Genomic DNA, 23,996 nt, shown 5'->3' with positions numbered 1-23,996 from the left:
CCACTCACCCCAGGTCCTGCGTGATGCCTGCAACATGATGGGTAGAGCAGCCGATGAAGAAGAGGGGCACGCTGAAGAGCAGACACAACAGCGAGCCGAGCAGGCAGAGGACACTGCACTGCAAGGGGCTCAGGTGGAGACGCTTGACTAAGATGCCTCCCACCACGATGCCCACAATGGCCAGGGGGATAGTGAGGCCGCCGAGGAGCAGGTTGGCAAAGGACGCTGTGATGGAAAACTGGCGTTCCAGGAACTTAGGCAGGAAGGTGGCCATGCCCGCCACCATGGATGAGGTGCACACCTGGGACAGGACTACCAGCAGGAAGATGGGGTGGCGCAGTGTTCGCAGCAGCACCCTAGGGAAGACTGTCGGGACAAGCAGGAAGGAGGTCAGCGTGGGCAGCCAGCCACAGCGTCCGTGCCTGTCCACCCCACCCCTTCCGCCCCATTCTCTCTCTTCCATTCCGTTTAATTCTAGCGCGTCCCATGCTATCACATTGCATTGGACTCCTTTCCGTCCTGCTCCAGTTCAGAAATTCTCCCCATGACTTCATGGAGTTACGTGGGAGTTTGTTGCACGTGTTTATTTCTGTTCGGGTCTGTTGGAATCGAGTCTACTTCACTCAATTTGGGTCTATTTCATTCACTCCGTCTCATTTCAGATTTTCCCCCGTTTCTATTGGATTGTTCTCCCTCCCCTCACTCCCACCGGGTTCTTTCCATCTTGTTGTGCTCTTTCCATGCCAGCCTAGGCTTGGGCCCTCCCTTCTCTGTCCTTAACTCAGATGCCCACTGCTGCCCTGACTCCTCGCGGCTGGAGCATGTTTCCTGTGAGCACTGTACCGAACCAATTGCACATTTTATTCATTTAGCTGCCTTATTGCCAGCTCACCCCCATTTTATTTTCAGAGTAATAATTTTTACAGTATCAGTTGCTTTATCTCTAGAGCCCAGGGCACACTAGTCATTTTGTAAAATACATTGTAAATACTGTTTAATGAATGAGGGCCAGATCAAATATCCAAGCGCCTGAGCAGAAGAATCTCAGGTCTCCAGAGAAAATGAACCCTGGGCCAGGAGGCTCCTGGATATAGGACAGAGCTCAGACTTAGAGAATGAGGGGGCTTGGAGAGGAATTCCTGGTGGGGTGTAGGCAGGAGAGCAGGCTGGGGACAGGCAGTGGGCATGGCTGTTCCGGTCGTGGGGACCTCCCCAGGTTCTGGGTAGATCCTGAGTCTACCTCAGTGTCTCATTCAGGCTGCTCTCCCTGGAAGTGCTAAACCTTTGAGCTCGGGATAGTAGTAAGCTTCCTCCCTCCTGGTTCTGTGTTCTTGTGAGTAGTGTGTCCAGGGATGTCTGAGGACACTTTCTGCTCTGACATATGGGCTTCTCCACTGTTAGACAGACAGGAAAGAAGGAAAAGAAACCAGGATGTGCTAGTGAGGAGAGACAGCCACAGAGGTCAGGCGAGAGAGCCTTTGATTCCTGTCAGACCAAAGCCTGCATCCCTGTGTTATAGGAGACACATTCTATCTCTCCTCAGAGCATAGTCAGACTAACTTGGTTGTTATCCTCAAGGTCTGGGCCTGTTTCCTTCAGAGCCAGAAAATACAGTCAGCCCAGGAGGGGTGAATAGGGCCTACAGTCATGGAAGGCCTCCTTCTAGTCTCCAGTCCTTGGCCTCCAGACCATAGCTATTCAGCTTGTATTTAGGATGAGTTAGATGGCTCTAGACTCACTCCTGGTAGCTGCTGCACCACCCCTTTCCCTCTGTCACCCCCTCTTTCTCTCTCCCTCCTCCCAATCTCCCTTCCTTCTTTTCTCCCGCCCCCATCTCCATGCTTGCCCAGGGCATCTGAAGTCCCACATGAACTGGTCTTTTATATTACTTGGTGTTCACAGTGAAGAGGGACCCTGGGGTGGGGGTGGGGATGGGGACATACCCAGGTTTGTGCAGAGAGGCCAGGGCAAAGCCAGGCTCTCTTCACTTCCAGCCCAGAGCCTCTGGATCTCCCTCTGCCCCTCCCATTCGGATGCTGTTCTTTCTGGCAACCTGGCTCCAGAGGGCTCCTCGCTCCACAGTGTTCGTTCTGCTGCACTCATCACTGCAGAGGACTGGGAGCCCAGCCCCCACTTCTCAGCAGCTACAGCCTTCTCCACAAGGGATGGAAAATTCCTGGAGGGCAGTGCCGTCCATGCCTTTCCTTAGCTACCTGAAGGGGAATTCCAGGGCCTGTCTCCTGCTCAGGTTCAGCCTCTGCTTAACACAGGGCTTCCCTCACTCAGCACAAGGTCTCCCCACCAGACAACGGACCTTCCTCAACTCAGGGACTGTCTCCATTAACAGGCTTGTCCAGCTCAGAGGCCAGGCACTGAACAAATGTGTCTTCAGCTTAGTGCTGCTTCCTCCCACAAGTTACAGGCTTCTCTTAACCCTGGGCCATGTTGCTCCCGTCTAATGAAGACCTCCTTTGTCACGTTGGTCTGGTCTCTTTCATCAGATAGCTTCCCCCTCCATTTGCAGACTGTGAGAGAATGTGACTCCCCCATCAGGTTAGAATTTCCTCTGCCAGGGGTTGTCTTCCCCAAGAATTTCTTCTCCTTCATGCCACTGCACCCCCCCCCCCCACCATGATTACAGCTGCTGAAAGCTAGGTCCTTATAGAGCTTTGCTGCCCAGAGGCCAAGTTGCTAACCAGCCACAAGGAAGGCCTGCAGAAGCTGGACGGTCCAGAGATGAGCTGGCCCAGACCACCAGCTCTAGGGCTCAGTTTGCACAGCCAGCCCCAACTGTTCCTGAGCAGGAGGCAGTGTGGTATTAATATGTTCTTCCATGCTATAGTGTGCTGAGTCCTTGCAGTAATGGGGTGGGGGATCTGAGGTCAGCAGTGCAGTCCACTGCCCCTAGACCCAGCCCCATGGAATTCAGACATTCCCTTCTCCTGGGAATGCTGGGAAATTGGGGGTGCTAGATGATAGATACCCCAACATCAGACCTTAGAAAACTGGCAAAAAATTTGGGACCAATTCCTTCCTGCTACACATGTCTTTGGTGAAGGGTAAAGGATCCCTTTGGAAAATACTTTTGTAAATGGTATTAAACAGCAGATCCACTTCCTGTTCAAACACGAATAAGAACAAAAAGGTGTGATCATAGGAAAAACCTATACCCTACATAGGCGGGTTTTAGAATTGTAGACAGGTGCTGTCTGTGTGCTTCATTCTACTCGGCACGCTAATCCTTGAGAAAGGCAAAGCAAACATTAGCAACCCAACCTTTATAAGAGGAAACTCAGGTTAGAGACAGAAAATAACCTCCCAAGACGGTACATGACCAGTGCCTGGCAGGCCTTACACCAGGGCCATTTGGCTTGCCTGGGCACAGCAAGTACTCAATCAACATCCACAGGATTGAGTTCTTTAGAAAACGCTGCCCGGTCCCACTGTGGGCTCCGGTAACTGCCTGATTGATTTCCTTGTGTCAGGATCAGGTTAGCATGAAGTTTCCCTCAGTGAGTCTATTTCTTACTGTCCTGAGAAATTATCCTGGGAAACCAAGGCCATAGAGAAGCCAGGACCAAGAACCAAAAAGGCCCCTGGCTTTCTCCCCATGCCACAGCCTGGAGATTTAATGAGAATTTACTCAGGGCTTCCTGCTTGCGTCCTTAGAGGAAAGTGGGACATAAGCTTTGTCCTTCAGGAGTTCTCTGCTTAAGGCAGAGGATGGGGAAAGACAGGCAGAGCTGACACAGAAACTCCAAGGGTCCTGAGAGCCCAGAGGATGGAGGGAGCCTGGCGGGATACAGACACATAAGGACAGAAGGGCTCTTGGGGCATGGCCTAGCAGGATGAGAAAGATGGCCATGAACACCAGTACCCCTGAGAAGAGGGGTCTATGACCAGGAATGTCTGAGCTCAGGAGAGGCCAGTAGAAGAGACTAAGTAACAAGGGAAAGCTTTAAGGGACTGCGTTCTGGATATCTCAAAGGCACCCCTGGTTTCCTCCCCCCATTTCCATCTGGGCTCACTTACCTTTAATAAACTGGACCACAGTCAAGTCCGGGGCAATCTGGGCCAATCCATCCTGTTTCTTTAAAGGCTCGTTCTGGGAGGAGAGCTCCTTACCCTGGGAAGACATATAGCCAGGCCCAGTCAGCTGGAGGCAAGAGATCCTGTTCAGACATGGCAGTCAGATAGACAGAGGAGTTCTGGGATGAGCTCTGTCACCCGTCAGGAGCATAGACTACTGGTATACCTCTGCTTCTTGGCCCTCTAGGTACTCAAGAGGATTTAAAGACTGAATGAAACTCTGTGGTTAAGCTGTAACATGTTGCCATTCACATGCTCTGACCTCAGGCCGCATAATTTTTGTTTAGATTTATTTATTATATTTATATGAGTATACTGTAGCTGTTTTCAGACACATCAGAAGAGAGCATCAGATTCTATTACAGATTGTTGTGAGCCACCATGTGGTTTCTGGGAATTAAACTCAGGACCTCTGGAAGAACAGTCAGTGCTCTTAACCACTGAGCCATCTCTCCAGCCCCCCTCAGGCTGCATAATTAAACAGGATGTTGGTGACAATTACTATCATAGACACAGCTTTCATCAGTCCTATAATCCCTATGCATTTCAGCACTATCTTCACAACCAGTTAGATGACCAATTTGTTCATGATGATACTATCGTAATGTGATTATCATTGCTTCTGTCTTAGCCACAGGACATCTCTGTTATTATGGTTGCTACTTGCATCTTCAGAATCTTGTCAACATTGTGATTATAATATCATCATCCTTATCTTTAATATAATCATCTTTATTAATGTCACCAGCCTCATCCCTGTCACCAAATGACTAACGTCACCAAAAGGGACATCAGCTCACAGACCTACCACCCCTGCAGGCACCAACAATACTTCCATTGCTGGCATCATTATCAGAATCACTGACACTATGTGATGACTAATCTTGGTTATCAACTTGACACATCTGGGAATTTCAGCTGAAGAAATGTCTCCATCTGATTGGCCTGTGGGCATGTCTGTGGATCATTTTCTTGATTGCCAATTGATGTAGGAGGGCCCAGCCCACCGTGGGTGGGACTATCCCTAGGCAAGTGAGCTTGGGCTGCGTGGGAAAGTAGTTGACTGAGGCTGGAAGCAAGCCCAATGAGCAGCATTCTTCCATGATATCACTTCAGGAAGTTTTCCTGCTGGAACTGAGCTCTTTGAGTTTTCTGCCCTGACTTCCCTCAAGGATGGACTGTGACCCTTACCTTTCCAAGTTGCTTTTGTTTGAGGTGTTTATCACAGCAACAGGAAAGTAAATTGGAGCAGATCATCGAAGTTATCGATCTACCACCACTATCATTCATCATCAACATCACCATCACCTTTAGCAACATCTTTGCCAACCTTATTACCCAACATGATAAGCACTCTGATATGATAAGGGCCTGTGGGTCTGATGTCATTACATTTTTCTATGCAGCCTGAGGTCAGAGTCAGCAGCCTGCCCCTTCAGGGGAAAAGACTTTGGACCATTGTAAGGATTAGCCAGTTCTCTGGAACTATGTGGACATAGAGTAGGAGTCTCAGCGGTTGCTATAGATACCTCTTTCTCAACGTGTTTATCTTTTCTTCCTTTTGGGACAGGGTCTTACCTCACCTACCAGGCTGACTTCCTGCTCTGTTTCTGAGAGCATGAGCCACCGTGCCCGGCTTCCCACCTCAGTTTCCAAGAGACTAAAGTTTTCTCTCCTCATTTCAGAATCCCACCTGGCACCTCTAGCACAGAGCCCTTGTCCAAGCTCCCCCCATCTTGCTCCCTGCACTGGCTGCCAAAGCCTGACCTGCCTCTGCGGGAAATCCATCAGGTATTTATCCAGGCGTGCTAGGTCCCATGAGCTTTGCCTTTCCAGTTCCTGATGTTGTAGCTAGGCACAGCTTTGGGTTTCCTGGCCTGGGGTGAGGTGGTCACAGGACAGAAAGCACAAGTGGGTAAAGAACAGACACGAGACTGTGGCAGGAAGTGAGTCTGAGTCAGGCAGCCTTTAGCTTCTGTCAGTAGCAGGGAGCCATGGGCCTCAGAGACCTGGCACAAAGAACCAGGCTTCCCAAACTCTAGGCCACACCAGGATGCCTCTGTTTCAAGCATGCCAAGGGGAACGAACCAAACGGGCCCTAGTGACCAGGGTTGGCTGATGCTTTGCCTTGTGCCTAGAGCTTGGGCCTCTGATGCATAGTCATAGGATTTGTTTTACCTTGGTGGGGGAGCCCTAAGAAAGAATAAGGCAGACTTTTGGAATTATTTGGGAGACTGGGAATTCAAAATAGAAATTAAATAGATATTTTTTATAGAAATGAAATAAAATATTTTACAAACACATAGGTCTGAGTCAAGACTTTTTCTGGGTTACAAGTGGGTCTTGTTCACTGCTGTACAGGGTTCTGTATAAGCAGGTGCTGTGTTTGTCTCATTCTCTGTTTGAGCTGCAGCTCTCATTACAGGAGCATGAAGCAAAATCATATCTGATAAATCTCCACTGGAGGAGGAACTGGAGATGGCTCTGACTAGCTACTGCTGCCGCCGCTGGCACCAAGCTCTTGGAAGAAGAACAAGAAGGGCAGGAGGAGATGCCGCCACAGTGGGTGGCAACCCTCAGACTAGGATGGTCCAGAGTCAAGCAGTGAATTACGGAGCCTCCCAGGGGCCAGGAGAACTGAGCGAGATACCAGCAGATGTGGGGCCTCGGATGTGCGGGCTCAGGGCTGCACAGGTGTGATCGAGGTTGTGCATCCTCCTCAGGGCCTGAAAAGGGCAGTGGCTGGGGAGCTTCTTCACATGTGAGCAAACATACCTGAGGGTGGGGATCACACAGCTAGAAGAGGTGCAACTGAGACCGGAGGATTTGCATTGTCTGCATTCACAGCTATCCAGAGTTACGGTGGCTATTGGGCTAGAAGTACGAGATGCCAGCCAGAACCATGCTATCTAACGCAGCAGCCACCAGTCACATGTCGTGACTAAGCACTTAAAATATGGCTAGTCCAACTAAAGTATATCACAGGTGTAATAGTACACATTTACATTATTATGTCCCCAAATTTATTATTTTTTTTTAATAAGACAGGTCTCATGTGGTCCAGGCTGACTGAAGGCAACCTCCAACTCCTTTTTAAAATTTCTGAAATAGAATCTCACTGTGTAGCTCAGGCTGGCCTAGAGCTTTTCGTTCCTTAAACTCATGGTTATCCTCCTGCCTCAGATGCAAGCGTGCTAGGATTACAGGCATAAACTATCACATACAGCTGACTCCAAACTCCTAATCCTCCTGCCTCAGATGCAGGAGTGCTGGGATAACAGGCATAAGCTATCACATAGAGCTGACTCCAAACTCCTAATCCTCCTGCCTCTCAAGGGCTGGGATTTCAAGCCTGTGACATTATGCCCAGTCTAAATTTATCATTAAAATAAATTTGACTTTTGAGTGTAGCTACTAGAGATTAAGCATCACATGCACGACTTGGCTGACACCTCTTTTGAACATGCTGTCATAGACCAAGGCATGTTTTCTTTCTTAGTCCTGGCTACAGTGGCCAGGGTAAGGGCCTGGACAGTTGAGGGAAAGAGTGGAAGAGTGTAAGAAAGTAGGAGAAGCTGGATGTCACAGACAGACAGACAGACAGACAAACTGACAACTTCCTCACATGTCCCCGCCAGGGCGGGGCAGGCTTGCCTTTGAGAGCAAGAGGAATCTGGCCAGCTTCACGTCCTGGTTACAGTGTGACCTGCCCCTTGCATGCACTTCCCTGTCACGTTTGGTGAGCTTTCACATCTGCCCCAGCGTTTCAGCTCAGGCGCTGTCTGACCGCACTTGTTTGGCGGAGACAACACAAGTGGGAGATGACTCCATGACAGAACAGACCGTCACACTCAGGTTCCTCAGTGCCCCAGCATGTTGTGGAAGAGGACATGGGGTTTAGGGACAGATCTGTAGGGGCTGGCAGGGGAGGGGTGTCAGGAGAGGTGTTCATCTGGGAAGGATTGGGTGGAGCAGGGCACAGCATAACCGAGGTGTGGAGGAGGATAGACCGTGGGTGCCACTGCAACCTGACTACAGCGGTACTCCCTGGGAAGCAGCTGGGGACACGTGACAGACTGTGGCCACACCTTGGTGGTCTATGGCCAGATGAAGGGATGGAAATTTCTTCTAGGTGTCAAGAGCCCTTTCTACCCTAGGTTCCTACATCCCAATTTGTTTCCACCTTTTGACCGTCATCTGTTTTGAGGACCGCTGACTCATAGTGGGCTCTTCAGGCAGGAAGCGCTGTGCTGCTCAAAGCGGGGCTTGGGTGGCCCATCTGGCCTGCGGTTTGCCCAGGTCAGCAAGCCTGGAAGAACTTCCTCTCTTGGGGGCTTGGTGCTGACATCTGCAGGCCTGTGGGACATACACGCCGTGAACAAGGACTTGCTGTGGGCCTCTAGCCGTCCTGCAGCTATCTTTGGGCACAGCTGAGGTCCTAGACAGCTTCATCCCGGGGCTGGGTCCCAGTCTACGGAGCCAGAGCTGGGCTGCCAGCTCATAAGGAACTCCTTGCCAGCTCTCAGTTTCTACCCAGTGTCATCACAGAGTAGTCACAGACACTAGATCTCTGAGACCTGGGGGCTGTCTAAGGGGGCGGGGCAGAGCACTGGAGCAGCTTCTTCTGCTGAGGGGTCCTGCAGCAGGCCCTCAGAAGTGCTGATCAGTGAGTGGCTCCCTTGTCCTTCCCTAGATCTCTCCACTCATGGATTGACATGCAACGCTCTCATTATCCATTGCTCCTATTCATGTTTCCGCCACTCTTTCATCTTGATGGACTGAGCAGTTGAGAGAGTGAGTGGAGAAGGGGTTCTCCTGGAACCGAGCCTCAGTGGCGTTCATCCGCCATGTGATCATGCTATTCAATCTCTGCAACTCAAATCCTTCAGGGGCAAGCAGAACATAGGAACTGTATCTGCTGCACAGGCAGTAGGGATTAAATGAGATAACACACACACAGGACCCAGCAGAGGGACAGGAAGAACATAATACACGCTAACTTAATCCCTTCTCTTTTACTTAACCCCAGACCTGGCTTTGGGGAGAACTGCTTCAAGCTCTCTTCAGGATATAATGGAAGGAAGGTTTTGAAGAACAAATTAGAAGCAGAGTGGTCAGTCGCCTTGCTCCAGTCAGAATGGCTGGTGAAAAGAAAAGAAAAGGCACCAAATGCTGGCGAGGCTGTGTAAGAGAGGAAACCCTGCCCACCACTGGCGGGAATGTGAAGTCGCGCAGTCATTAAGCCAGAAGGCATGGAGGTGCTTCGCAAAAACTAAAAATGGCTGGAGATGCAGCTCAGTTAGTACAGAGATTGCGGAACATTCATGAAGTCCTGGGTTCAAGCCCCACTATACATAAAAGGGTGTGGTGGCCCATGCCAGTATTCCCAGCACACAGCAAGTGGGGTAGGAGGGTCAGGAACTCACAGTCCTCTTCAGCTAGCTCACAAGCCTGGAATACACAGGCTTAAAAAAGAAAAGAAGGTAAAAATAAGGTTGGAGATCTAGCCGAGAGGTCCAGTGCTTGTCTAGCATGCACAATCCTGGCTTTATTTCCTAGAATCACAAAAGTAAATAGGCAGGAGAATCAACAATGTCTCAGTGTCTAGAGTTAGAGAAAGCTGAGTGCTCGAGTTCACTGAAGCATTACTCACAATTACTGAGATTCACAGTCAACCCAAATGTCTCACAACAGTTGTTAGCAGGTGAATGGATGAACACCATGTGAGAGCTATTCTTTCTCTCTCTCTCTCTCTCATTGGTGTTTTGCATGCATGTACATCTGTGTGAGGTTGTTCAGGTTCAAGAGCCTCTGGAACTGGAGTTACAGACAGTTGTGCACTGTCCTGTGGGTTCTGGGAATTGAACCTTGATCCTGTGGAAGAGCAGCCAGTGCTCTTAGTCGCTGAGCCATCTCTCCAGCCGGTGAGTACTCTTCTTAACAAGGAACAAAATTCTTTCATTTCTCAGGATCGTGGATGAATAAGAAGTGTATTATGTTGAGTTTAAGATGCCAGATGAGACAGATGTTCATGGGTGGAGTCTGAGGAATTGGAACTCAGGAAGTATGCAGTGCTGGTTCCCAGGGGCTGGTGCAGGGGACACACAAACTAGAGATCTACAGAGGAACAAGTTTAAGAGGACTACTCTACACTGTGATGACAACAGCGACCCAACCTGGTACTGGAAACAGGAATCACTGAAAGAACAGAAAGCGACTATGTGAGGTAATGCATCTGCTGGATGCTTGATGTAGCCAGGGCCTCCTGTACACATAGGTCAAAATGTTTGTGCACCAGACATAGACACACATTTTATTTGCCCGTTAAAAGATCAATTTGAAGGGAAAAAAAACACAACTAATTCTTTAAAATTAGGAAAAGTATTTAAGATACGAGAAAAAATTTTTCTGTTTGTTTTGGTTTTTTTCCTTCTCCTTAAAATCTATCCTGACAGAGAAAAGGACAGAGAATAAGGCCCCTGCTTACTGAGCCTGTATGCTCACTCACATGCGCTAAACCTCCTAGTCTGTGGTTTGCCTTGTTTATTCTTATGCAAGTCCAGAAATGTAGATGCTTTGTAGATTTCAGCATTAGTAAGTAGCAGGGCTGAGACAGTATGGCGCAGATATCACGAGTGTCCCCCCTCCATCCAGATACCAGGGAAACTTTCATGGGGCCTGTTTGACCAAAGCAGTCCTTCCCTCCCTTCTTCCCTCCCTCCTTCATTCCCTTCTTCCCTCCCTCTATCCCTCCCCCTTCCTTCCTTTCCTCCCTCCCTCCCTCCCTCCCTCCCTTCCTCCCTCTCTTCCTCCCTTCCTTCTCTCTCCTTCCCTTCCTCTGTCCCTTTCCCCTCCTTCACTTTCGTTCTGACTCCCCCTGTTTCTTTTGTCCTCCTCTCTGTTGTTTAATGTGAGTGTGTGTGTGTGTGTGTGTGTGTAGTGTGTCTGTCTGTCTGTCTGTTTTGAGACAGCCTTGCTTCTACAGCCCAGTAAGGCCTGGGACTCACTACATTGCCCAGGATGGCCTTAAACTTGTGGTCATTCTCCTGCCTCGCCTTAACTTCCCAAATGCTTGGATGCCACAACGAATTACATCTCTTTTTTAGCCTTAGTCTTTTCCTCTGCCTAGCTGTGTTATGTCTAGACCAGTTGTTTCTTAGCAACAGAGACCTTTAACCACTTTGAAATCCCATCATTATGTCTGGTACAAGGGTGTTACACCCTCAGAGTTATAACACTTGCTTACGGTGCATGAGACCAGAAGCTAGCACTGAACAGTCAGAAACAAATATGCTGCTATAAAAACACCAAAGTAGGATTGGAGAGAGAGAGAGAGAGAGAGAGAGAGAGAGAGAGAGAGAGAGAGAGAGAGAGAGAGAGAGAGAGAGAGAGAAGAGAAAGAGAAAGAGAGAGAGAGAGATACACAAAGGCATACTTCTTCATTTTCTTTATGCTGTCAACCTTGGTGTTCTATGGGGTACAATTTGAAGTACACTCAAATATACCCCAAAAGGAATTCTAGCTCTGGTATGAGGAAAGAGAGATTCCTATTTGACCTTTTGGACCAGAGACTGGTCTCGTATAGACAGGTGCAGGGCCACCACACTCTGGACACCTTTGGGCCTCTCTTTAGGCCTCAGTCCCTCCTCCTGTGAGATGAGGAAGGGATTGCATGGTCACTCAAACCTTGAAGCTTAGAGAGAATGTGAGACTGGAGTCTCAGCCCTGCACTGTCAGGGTGGGAAGGGAGACATAAGGAGGCTTCTAGAGGAGAGTCCACAAGGGGGAGACACAGGTGACAAGGAAAGCAGTGTGTGAAGATCTTGGTTTGATGCCTAGAATCCATGTAAAAACATTGGATACAGTGGCACACACTTGGAGTCTCACTCAGCACAGAGGAGGTGGGGACAGGTAGAGGCCTGTCAGGAGCAGGTAACCTAGATCTCTCCAGTGTCACCATGGACTCTAAGAGGCTACAGCAGGAACCCAGAAGTTCCAGGAGGAATTTGGGGAGATGCTAGTAGGCTAGCTCTAAGTTTTGGGATTTAAGGAATTCTGCTCCTGCCCGCATTCTTGGCCATGGTCCCTGAGAAGTACATTGAGGTCAATGACCGAGGCAGCCAGTGTCATGGACTCACGGTCTCTTAGACAAATTATGACCACTTAAACATCTGAAGTTTGCTCAGAGGTGGTGGTCCACATCTCTAATTCCAGTCCTTAATGGGATAAAATATTTTCACCATTCTCTATGAGTTTGAGGCCAGCCTGGACTACACGGTGAGCTCTAGGCTAACCAAAGCTACATAGTGAAACCTTGTCTCAGAAAAAGACAGAGAGAGGAACAGAGACAGAGAGAAATAGAGACAGAGACGGAGTCATGAAGACAGACAGAGAAAAGTGAACTTTGGGACTATGTCTGATATCAATCCTCAAGCTATAGAATCTGGAGAGATATCTTAGTTAGTGGAGTACTTGCAATGCAAAGGTGAAGATCTTGGTTTGATGCCTAGAATCCATGTAAAAACATTGGGTACAGTGGCACACACTTGGAGTCTCAGCACAGAGGAGGTGGGGACAGGTAGGGGCCTGTCAGGATCAGCTAACCTAGATCTCTCTGGCCAGGTCCCCTAACTACAGAGATTATGTCTCAAAAACGAAGGGAAAACACTCTATGCTGTCTCCTGGCCTCCAATGGCATGCACACACACCTGTGCCTACATCTGCATAACCCCCCCCCACATACATGCAAGTACACACACATGCACACATGATTGCACAGGCACACACAGATGCTCAGGTGCACATTCATGCACAGGCACAAACACCCACATGCCTTCATAGGCCACATAGATAGAAACACACATGTACAGGCACACAAACAAATACATAGGCAAAACACACACACACACACACACACACACACACACACACACACTTCTCTGATTCTAGAAGAGAAGTACTTAAAAATACTCAGCTAGCCTGGCGGTGGTGGCACACGCCTGTATTCTCAGCACTCTGGGAGGCAGAGGCAGGCAGATTTCTGAGTTCGAGGCCAGCCTGGTCTACAGAGTGAGTTCCAGGACAGCCAGGGCCACACAGGGAAACCCTGTCTCGAGAAAACCAAATCAAAAAAAAAAAAAAAAAAAAAACCAGCTATTTGAACTTTAGCTGGGTGTGATAGCTCATACTTGGGAGGGTGAGGCAGGAGGATCGCCATGAGTTTGAGATCAGCCTGAGCTACATAGTAAATTCTAGGCTAGCCCAAATTGGAACCCAAGTGTCTAAAGAATTAAACCCTGCCCAGTCAACACCAAACACAAAGAATCAGAGCACTAAGGTGAGACCTATGGCATATTAGAGTTATTCTAGGAGCAACAGACCCAATAGAAGGCCCTGGCACCCACTGGCACTCAGCACTGGGCATGGCCAGCATTTTTATTGCAAGAGGCTAGAGGCCTGTCAGGAGCAGGTGGCCAGGCCTCTTCCAGTTCCTGGCTCAGCTCTAAGAACAGGTTCTCATAGGGGCCAGTGAACACTGGAGAAGTGCTGTGTGGGGCACCCAGGGGCACCCAAGGTGCAATGCACCCAGGAATCTGTCAGAGAGCCCTTAGGAGACCCTGCAGAGGCCTCACCGCTGAGCTGCCATTCAGGTACCCCCACACCTGGCCTTCACTCTTCAAGGCAGTGTATGTGGAATGTCCCCTTCAGTTCCCCTGAACAAACAACATAACTGTCATGGAGCAAGATAGAGGACACAGCCTCAATCTGCAGGTCTGACTGTTCTTGTCTAATCTGCTGCTCACACATTAGATACATTGGCCAGACCCACTCATGATCAGACAAGCCTTATTTTATGTGCTACAGTCTTTGGCTTGTAGAGATGGGCTTTAATGGTTGCATTTGCTTTTAGGGTTCTTAGGGGGTTCCTGGGCCCTAAGTCTGGGAGAAGATGTTTGAAAAGATTTCCCAAACAGACTGGCTTTGACTGTTTCTCCCTTACCTATGCCCCTCCGTGCAGGACAGACACATGCAGGATGTAGCAGTCAATCTCACCTAGTGGGATCCCTTCTCCAGACTCTTCATTAGTGACTCTAGAGGGCCAGGCCAGCCAACCATATTGCAAGCAGCCCAGTCAGGTCCTGGAAGCCTTGAGGAGGCGGAGGGAGGGGCAGAGGCAGAGGCAGAGGTGGAGGCGGAGGATCAATTCCTCCCACATCAATATTTATTGCCCAAGAGCTGCTGGAAGCAGATCATCATGTTCTCAGCCTTCAATCTTTTCTTAAGAACCTCTCAGCTCCCCTCCTCCCAGAACTCCATGAGCTGACAGGGTAGATGCAGACAGCCAGACAAGCACACAATCAGGACCAGTGTCACAAGGCTTCATTGCACATAGTTCTCAAAAGCCAACTCCAGGAACCACGGTAGCCAGGACTGCACATTCTCAGAACCCAAGGCAATTGGATAGTGCTCCAGGAATCTGACCTCTGCACCTTATATGCGCCACATACAGCAGCAAGTGCAGGGAAGTGACTGGCTGCGGAGGTGCACAGCTGACCTGTTACCCAGTCCAGCAGACAGACACCCACGCCTATTGTTCTCTGTCCAAATATAGAGCCCAGCACAGAGTATCTGTCACCAGACACACAGTCTCTTGTCCTCTTAAGTGACACTCCTATTTCCAAGGACTCCTCTTCAGGTTCTGGGAATTTGAATCTTAGCCCAAGCTAGGCAGAACTGAGATTCCAAGTCTGCCCCCTGCCTTCAGAGCGAGCACAGGCACTGTTAGCCCAGTCATCTGCTGCCTCTGGGAACCGCCACTGCAGAACAAGCATCACTCCTGGAAAAGTCCTGCCCCAGGGCAGCAGAGCTGGTGCCCATCCATTATCTGCTCCCTGGTGCTCTGATGCCTGTCCCCAGTGTGGCCAACAAGGCTTCAATGGCCTCTCTCTCTCCATGTTTTTCCTGGCCTCCAGTCCACCTGGGAAAGCAGCTGAAGAGTCCTTGCTTCCTGTCCCTCCAAGTATACCCTTGGGTCTTGAAGCCAGCAAAGGTTTTGTGATTCTAGCTTCTGCTGGTTGTCCCACCTGAGCTGTCTTTGGCCCTGGGATGAGGTGCCTGACAAGGCTCAGTAGAGCAGATGGACAGACGTGAGCTCACATATTCTAATAAATTGACCCTTGATTTAAAAACAACAACAACAAAGAAATGACCTTTTCAGGTCTACTTGCTGGGTCAAACTTTCTTGTTCTAAGAAGGGAGTCCTCTTCCACACGTCAATAAACATGCCTAGAAATTTGCTGTTTGTCATTTTTTTTTTTCAATTTGGAAGCAACTTACTCTCTTTCAGGTCTCATATTTTTGGTAAATTCTTAGATATAATTATCTACCCTGCCCTGTGGTTCACGGTTCCTGGCCTCTTAGTCATGTGACCTTGGCAAAACCTCCTACCAGCCTGGCTCAGAGTTCTCTATGTGTCCTCAGCTCTATCACTGCGCCTGACAAGGCCAGCTTCATGTCTGCCATGGAACCCTACGCTGAGGTCATTTGCACGCAGCGCCCCTCCGCTGTCTTCTCTGTACTTGCCAGCATCTTCATGTCTAGCTCAGTTCCCTGGAAGAGTTCTCAGGAACTCTTCTTACACCCAGGTTCTACACCCTCTACTTCTTAGCATCTTCTAGTACAGTCAGGGTTCCCAACATTTCTAAGTGACTGATGCTGAAGTGCGTGAACCCCAGCAAGCCTGTGTCCTCACCCCAGGGCTCCCGGACTTGTTCATTGAATTCAAGCAAGTCACTTCACCCTCCCTCTGGCCCACAAGCTCCTGGACCATGGGAGGGGCCCATGGTGTTCTCAGTGTGTGTGCCTGTTGGGAGGAGGCAGTGGGGTTTGCTCAGGAAGGATGAGGCCTCACTAGGAAGCATTATGGTGGGTTCTGGAGCCTGAGTCGGCGCTGGTATGCAAAGGGCGCTTACCTTGCTGCCAATCGAGGCCACACCTCTCAAGACCTTCCTCCTGAAGTGAAGCTCGTATTTCTCCTTGGGCATCTCTCTGGGGAAGAAGAAGTAGGGGCTGGCAGCCAGGACCACCAGTCCTGCAGAGATGAGGAAGCCCAGCCACCAGGCGCCCACCCATCTGGGGTCCTTTGTAGTCAAGTTGATGCCTCCTGCAGGAGAAAACCATGGTGATAGTGTCATGGCTGGTTGTCACCTTTGCCTCTGAGAACCTTCAACCAAGAGGCCAATGGAGTCCTAGGGGGATGCCTGGAACTCAGTGACAAACTACAACCTCAGGCCAGCTAAGTCTCTGTGCCTTAGTTTCTTCCACTGTGACACACAGATAGTAGTAGCATTGGGAGTTAAAGTTTTGTATGTAAAAGGTTATTGGTGGAATTACAGATTATATATATATATATATATATATATATATATATAAATTAAAAATTTAAACATCTAAGCTGAGTTCTTGGGAAGTGCAAGTAATAGGATCAAAAATCCAAGGTCATCATTGGCTAAGTAACCATGGAGTTTGTAGGCAGTCTGGGCTATAGGAGACCCTGTCTCAAAAACAAACAAAATCTTTGAAAGACAGACAGGTGAAGCACTTCAAGGGATGTATGTTTTATAGTCACGTGTTCTTCCTCTCCCATTTCTATTCCCGTTGCAGTTCCACCATTGATTAGATAAAGCATTATTACAGAATCAGATGAAGGCGGGGTTGCTGTTGTCTTTAGACCATGTTTAAAATGACTGGGACTGTTTAATGGAACCATTTGGATTATTGAAGACTGGCTTCAAATGCCCATGGAGTTGCCGGGGAAGGCGGTTAACAAATGTGTTCCTTTAATAAGTCCTATCCCGTGGGTTTGTTCTCTTTTGGTTTTAAATTAGAACATGATGCTCAACTGCCCATCAATCTTCTAAAGTGAAAGGCTGAAGAACGGACATCTTCCCTGATTCTCCCTGTGCTGGGTAGCTATTTCTCTGAACTGAAACATCAGGAGGCTGAGAAACTTATAAGATTCACAGAGCCCCTCTCTAAGGTTACAACAGCAGTAAGCAGTTTTGGGCAGGAGTACCCTCTCTGATGGGACTATCAGCAAGTTGTACAGGATGCTCTAGGGATGCAGTTTCTTGTGCTGTCACTTACAGTGTGGTGGGAACTCTCAGTGATGCCCTTGAGTCCCCCATGTTCCTGAAAGTAACTCCAGTAAACTCACTGGCTCGCCAAGCTCACCTAAGATGGAATTGTTTCTTGGGTCTGTCATCGTTGCCCTATCTGGGGTGAGAAGATGTTTGCTCACTTCTCTTCAGGAAAAGTCACACAACACCCAGCATCGCAGGTACTTTATAAAAATACAAGTCCCCAGTAGCACCAGCCAGGAGAAGTTCACACAGTCTGTTCTCCAGGTGCTGGGTCCCAAGCTTCTTCTGGGAGCACAGCTGGCACTTAGCAGATGTGGTTCCAGATCATGGATGGGTGTGGCTACTGCATTGATGGCATTCAGTGCCTTCTTTGTTTCTTCTCTGCCTTGGTCCCATGCCAGCGTAGAGAGAGCCTAGCTCCTCTTCAAGCATGTGCTAGTCTATGCCTGCAGCAGACGGGAACCACCCACCCTTCAAATCCCCCGGGAAGAAATGACCTGGGAGGTGGCTCAGAGACAGCCTCCACCCTGTGTGCCAAGATGATACCAACACATAGAAAACATAGACTTCCTCCCAAGTAGAGGTGTCTTGGAGGACCTAGGCTGGCCCACCTCTCAGAGCCTTTCCCTCAGCGCATCAAGGGGCTGCCACCAGGGCCCCTTAGTCACCGGTATTGGAGCCCAGTGTTCTAGAAGGAAGAGTATTGACACTAGTGATGGTTGTACAGCACTGCCCAGACCCGTTCTGGCTCAGGAAACCCATGAGAGAAAGCTAGAGGATGACCATCAGGCTGTTGGCGGCTTCTAGGACATGCTAGAAAAATCTCCAAGTGAGGACGGGACTTCTGAGCAGTAGGAGGCTGAAAGCACACCTGGCACACATGTGTTGGTGTGACAAGCAGGCAGCTAAGGAGCCACAGTAACCTGTTCTAACAGGATACCATCCACCCTCCATCCTTCTGCACATGCAGGGATCCAGGGCTCTTGGGTCCCTATAAACCTTCCTGGCTACCTTCAGACAAACATTTAGCCAGACTCCTTGGCCCACTCTGACCTCTAGTTGATTTTGAGAATACACTTTGATTGCAAGCTGGTAAACCCACTCTGGAAATCAGTTTGGTGGTTCCTCAGAAAATTGGACATAGCACTGCCTGAGGACCCATCTATACCACTCCTGGGCATATAGTCAGAGGATGCTTCAACATGTAATAAGGACACATGCTCCACTATGTTCATAGCAGCCTTATTTATAATAGCCAGAAGCTGGAAAGAACCCAGATGTCTCTCAATAAAGAAATGAATACAGAAAATGTGGTACATTTACACAATGGAGTACTACTCAGCTATTAAAAACAATGAACTTACAAAATTCCTAGGCAAATAGGTGGAGCTAGAAAATACCATCCTGAGTGTGGTAACCCAATCACAAAAAAACACACATGATATGCACTCACTGATAAGTGGATATTAGCCCAAAAGCTTGGAATACCCAAGATACAACTCACAGACCACATAAAGCTCAAGATGAAGGAAGACCAAAGTGTGGATACTTTGGTCTTTATTGGAAAGTGGATCAAAATACCCATGGCTCACAGCCAACCAATAGACTGAGCATAGGGTCCCCAGTGGAGCAGCTAGAGAGAGGACCCCTTGAGCTGAAGAGTTTTGCAGCCCTGCAGGAGGAACAATAATATGTACCAACCAGTAACCCTAGAGCTCCCAGGGACTAAACCACTAACCAAAGATTATGCATAGAGGGTCTCACGGCTCCAGCTACTATGTACCAGAAGATGACCATTTCAGACATCAATGAGAGGAGAGGCCTTTGGTCCTGTGAAACCTTGATTCCCCAGAATAGGGGAATGCAAATCAGGAAATTTGGGGGGGTGAGCAGGGGAGGGGGATGGGATGGGGGTTTTTGGAGGGATAATATGGAAAGGGGATACCATTTGAAATGTAAATAAAGCAAATATCTAATAAAAACAAACAAACAAACAAACAAAACCCCCGAGAATACACTTTCCCAAATGAGATCTCCAGAAACTTCACAGATTCTGAGGTAGATGCTTGGCTAAAAGCGTCCTTCAGCTCCCCCAGGCCATGTCTCAGCACTGAGCTCTGCTCTAAATTCTCAGATGCCGCAGCCCTAGTCTTTGGAAGCTTTCCCACTGAGGATGGTGTTTCTTACAGGGTCTATCTTGTCAACAGTGTGTCTGTGCCTGAGAGAGGGAGGGAGGACATGCAATAAAGTTGGGTGGTGACAAAGGGCACAGCTCCTTAAAAGATGGTACTTTACAGTTTGTTTATCTCTGGTACTCCACCAGATTCTGAGGATAGCCTCGGGGAACAGGAGGAGAGGTATTATCTCAGGCCTGAGGAAACTGAGGCCCAGGGAGCCAAAGGGAAAGGCTCATTCATGGTCAGTATTGCTGCTGAGGCTCCCATATAGGTTCCTGGTTTTGTGCCTCCTGTAAGCGCACCCCCCCCACATACATGTGTTTGTGGGGGGTGTGGGGGGGTGTGGGCACACACGCACACCCCTGAAGACGAACCACACTCCACAGGCTCACCTTCTGGCATCCGGTCAATGTCCACGTAAAGGCGTAGCATGAGGCTACCCAGCCCATAGGCCATGCCAGGTCCCATTGTGGTTATTGCAAACAGGATTCCTGCAATACAAAGCCTTGGTGAGGATCCCATAGCACTACCTGCCATCGGAATCCCTCTGCCTACCATCAGTAGATCCCTGCATACCTTAGTGGGTCCTTACCTGTTCTTAGTGGGTTCCCAACTATCCCCAGCAGGCCTGTGACCTGAGTGGGTCTCTGACTACCCAATCTTTCATGGCAAGAGCAGTCGTGTCTCTTGGTCAGGGCTGGGAAGCTCTCCAAGGGATTCTCCAGATTTTTTTTTTTTTTTGGCCCATCCTCCTGCCAGGTCTCTCTTCCCCCTGCCTGGGCCTGCCCCCCCCCCCCCAGAGCCTAAGGGGAGAGACCATCTTTACCGAGGTAGAGGGGTGAGTTGCTATTGTGGGCAAAGTCGTCAATGTAGGAGATCCCAAAGGGCTGGATGGGCACACCACCGATGCCGAGCAGGGTCTGCGCTGTGAACATGATCCCCACCATAGTCAGATGCTTGGCTTCGGTGTGACTGGAACAGCTGCCATTGGACAGGGCAGAGGCTGGAGCCACAGTTGTGGGCAGGCACAGGGATGCTTCAAAGTCCTGTGACCTGTCTTCTGAAAAGAGATGATAACAACTGTGACCATAGCTAAGATGAACAATACTCACCAAATGTAAGAAAATGTTCTGAGTGCTTGGATGGAAGTCCCCCAAACCTACGGTTCACAGACCAGAGACGTGTCAACCAGCTTGGCCCCACAGTCTGACCACACAGTTACTGCTCTAGCTTGTCACAGCTCACCTTTCTGAGCAGGAGCATTCAGAAGGGTCATGACAGTGGTGGCTCTTGGGTGGAGGAGCAGGGGTGACCAACATAGGTAGAATTTGAACTGGGTGGAGAATGGCAAATAAGATTTTTCCAGAAAGGAGGGGAGGAGAGGGGAGGGGAGGGAGGATATTCCTGGAAGAGTTCACAGTAGAGCAAACTTGGGGCCTCAGAAGGGCACAGAGTTGGAAGGAGATGTTCCAAACAACAAGTCACAGAGGAGGGGCAGCCCAGGGCTACAGGCAGGACCGGGAGGAGCAGAAAGACCCCAGACCATGGAGGGCTCCGGTGTCCTTGGCATTCATTTGGGGGAGAAGCTGGTCAGTTCAGGACACAGAGTGCAGAAAAGGGTGTCTTCTTAATTTAGTTCCAGACATTTACTCCTTGACCAATATTTGGTGAGCAAACTCGAGGAGACCCCTGTTCTATTATTATCCCCGGTGGAGTGACCTTCTCTTTGTGACAGCAGGGACCCAGAGGTGCCAACTCAACCAAGAGAGCCACACCCAGATATTGCAAAGAACCCTGCAACTAAAGTCACCAGTGACTGTCCCACTGTCCCCAATGCCTGTCCCTCTGTGTAACCCTTGCCTCCCTGGTCCTCACCCCTCAAATGAGTCTCCCAGAACAGATGTTCTCTAGACATTAGAAGTTCAGATGCAGAACAGTTCTGGGTGGGGTCTAGTATGATTCTAGCTGCAGGCCTGCTCTTGCATCTCCATTTTTGGCCTTAGGGTCCTGAGACAATAATGGTAACCCCTGCTCCATGGGGGCGTTGACAGAGCGGTGAGAGGTGCCCCTGTCTAGTTCCCAGTAGATATTTAAATATAATAATCAGCCTAGAGATCACATTTGCATTTTCTATGCCTGGGTCCAGGGTCTTACAGATGGCCTAGCCTGACACACAGCTGCACAATTACTACAGAACAGATAAACTGAGGAAAGCTGCGGTCGTCAGAGCAGGGAGAGTGTTTGGAGCTTAGAGCCATGGCAACCTTTGAGCTGATCTTGTGAGCACCGAGGCTCAGACATGAGAGGATCTCAGAGCCGGGAGGGCAAAGTGTGACCGTGCACAGAAAAATCTCTGCTAAAGTGGAAGTTCTGGGCGAGAAACCATGAGGAAGTACTTCTCTGCAGCATCCTAAAGACTCCCTGTTAACAACTGTCTTCTCGTCTCTAGAAACCCACTCAGCAGTTTTTTTAAAGTAAGAGACAAGAGCTCCCAATGTGGCCCGAGGAGCCTGGAACTCACTATGTATCCCAGGGTGGCCTCGAACATGTGACCATCCACATGCCTCTGCCTTCTGAGTGCACCACCAAGCGTGCTTCTCTGCCTCCTTCACACTCTCTACACTGGGCCACTTTGGGAGACCCTGTTTGTGCCCCACCCCACTCCCTGCAATGTTCATCTCTTCTCCCCCCAAGCCTCCTCCTCTCGCCCTTGGTAGCTCCTTCCAGCCATCTGTGTCCATCCCCTACCCATGGTGCCTATGGCCTCCTCTCCCTGTCTTCTAAGCAATCAGGTAGAACAGCCATATCCACTCCACCCATAACTTCCAGGATATGTCTGCTTACGGTCTCACCTCCAGGCCTTAGCACTTCAGAGACAAATCTGGCATGCTAAGTTTTCTGTCTGTCTGTCTCTTCTCCAGGGCTGGGAGCGTCCTGGAGAGAAGGCTGAGTGCCCTGAGGGGCTGGGTACAGACTAGGCAGCATTGTAGACGTGCTTCATGAATCATTGGATAAATGAGTTAGTGCATGGATGGATGGGTGGGTGGGTGGATGGATGGATGGATGGATGATGGATGGGTGGATGGGTGGGTGGATGGGTGGGTGGGTGGGTGGATGGGTGGATGGGTGGATGGATGGGTGGATGGGTGGATGGGTGGGTGGATGGATGGGTGGATGGATGGGTGGATGGATGGATGGGTGGATGGGTGGATGGATGGATGGATGGATGTATGGATGGATGGGTGGATGGGTGGATGGATGGGTGGATGGGTGGGTGGATGGATGGGTGGATAGATGGGTGGATGGATGGATGGATGGGTGGGTGGATGGATGGGTGGGTGGGTGGATGGATGGATGGATGGGTGGGTGGGTGGATGGGTGGATGGATGGGTGGGTAGGTGGATGGATGGGTGGATGGATGGGTGGATGGGTGGACAGATGGATGGATGGGTGGGTGGATGGATGGATGGGTGGGTGGATGGATGGGTAGGTACGTGGATTGATGGGTGGGTGGGTGGGTGGGTGGATGCAAGAGGAAAGGAAAGTGAATGCTGGGGTGCTTGCTCTAAGAGACATCTTTCTTTATCAACTGGGCTCTCAACAAAATCCTGTTATCTTTTATTTTATTTTATTTTATGTTTACTATATCCATCTACTCATTCAAGCATTGGTTCTTCCCCCCCCCCCCCCTCTTGTGAGACATAGTCTCAATATGTAGTCAAGGAGAGACTAGAACTTCCTATTTTCCTGTTTCTACCTCCCAAATGCTAGTGTGTTCCACCAAGCCCGGCTCCCCTGTTTTGAATGTTTGTGTGAATTAAATGCACAAATACAAACAAAATGTTTCAAACTATGCCAGGAAGCACTGTAGGATGCCTTTATTTTATTCTAGAGACTTCTCACGAGACTCTGTGTGCCAGGCCCTAAAGCAGGTTATATTATAAATTCACTCCCACCTCAAAACCCCACAGACATATGAGCAGGCCCTCACCCAGAGAGGACTAGATTTTACCTCTGCCCTATGGCTACCCTTCCTAACATGAGCTGGGATCAGAGAGACTGGGATGCACTAGGGAGGACTCTCCGCTCCTCTGGATGGTGATGCCCAGCCTGGATGCAGGCCTGGGGATCGGCTCCACACTCAGGATTGAGTCCCTCCGCCATCTCCTGCCCAGTCTCTTACCAGGGCTGCTGTGGTCATAGCGATATGGTTCTGAGAGGAAGTGAGGCAGTGCCATGAGCAGGCCTGCCAGGGCCACCAGGAGAGCCCCGCAGCCGATCATCCGGGGTCTGTGCACTCGGCTGCCGAAGTAGCTCACAAATAGGATCAAGGATACGTTCCCTACCTGCAAGGATGAAATGACAATTAAAGCACGCTGGAGCCCCCAGCCGACGGCCTAAACCGTCTTCTCGGTGGCTGCCTACCTTCAGGGTTCCCATTTGTACACTGCGAGGACTGGTTTGAGTAAGAACCATCTGGATTTGTTTTGAATGGAGATTCTAAGCCAGACATGTTGGCTCATGCCCGCCATCCCAGTACTCCAGAGACTAAGTGTGGCCAGAACATAGCTGGGAAGTCAAGGCCAGT

General features: G+C 49.6%; 1 protein-coding gene across 2 annotated transcripts in view; it reads right to left on the bottom strand.

Annotated features, from left to right (window-relative positions):
- The window catches only part of Slco2b1 (solute carrier organic anion transporter family member 2B1), a 50,874-nt gene that overhangs the window by 9,191 nt on the left and 17,687 nt on the right, over positions 1-23,996 (bottom strand). The window contains exons 4-9 of one of the 2 annotated variants that reach the window (XM_052157769.1): positions 23,592-23,754; positions 20,235-20,468; positions 19,801-19,899; positions 16,062-16,252; positions 4,033-4,126; positions 9-366 (exon numbers count right to left, since the gene is read on the bottom strand). In XM_052157769.1, coding sequence (XP_052013729.1) covers positions 9-366; positions 4,033-4,126; positions 16,062-16,252; positions 19,801-19,899; positions 20,235-20,468; positions 23,592-23,754 — 1,139 coding nt within the window. The remainder of the gene's footprint in view (positions 1-8; positions 367-4,032; positions 4,127-16,061; positions 16,253-19,800; positions 19,900-20,234; positions 20,469-23,591; positions 23,755-23,996) is intronic. The other variant, XM_052157775.1, reaches the window with a different exon arrangement.

This window comes from Apodemus sylvaticus, chromosome 1 (assembly GCF_947179515.1).
Source record: "Apodemus sylvaticus chromosome 1, mApoSyl1.1, whole genome shotgun sequence".
In the NCBI taxonomy this organism is placed as follows: Eukaryota; Metazoa; Chordata; class Mammalia; order Rodentia; family Muridae; genus Apodemus; species Apodemus sylvaticus.
The sequence above is the reverse complement of the archived record's forward strand: the minus strand, read 5'-3'. Positions and strand labels throughout refer to the sequence as shown.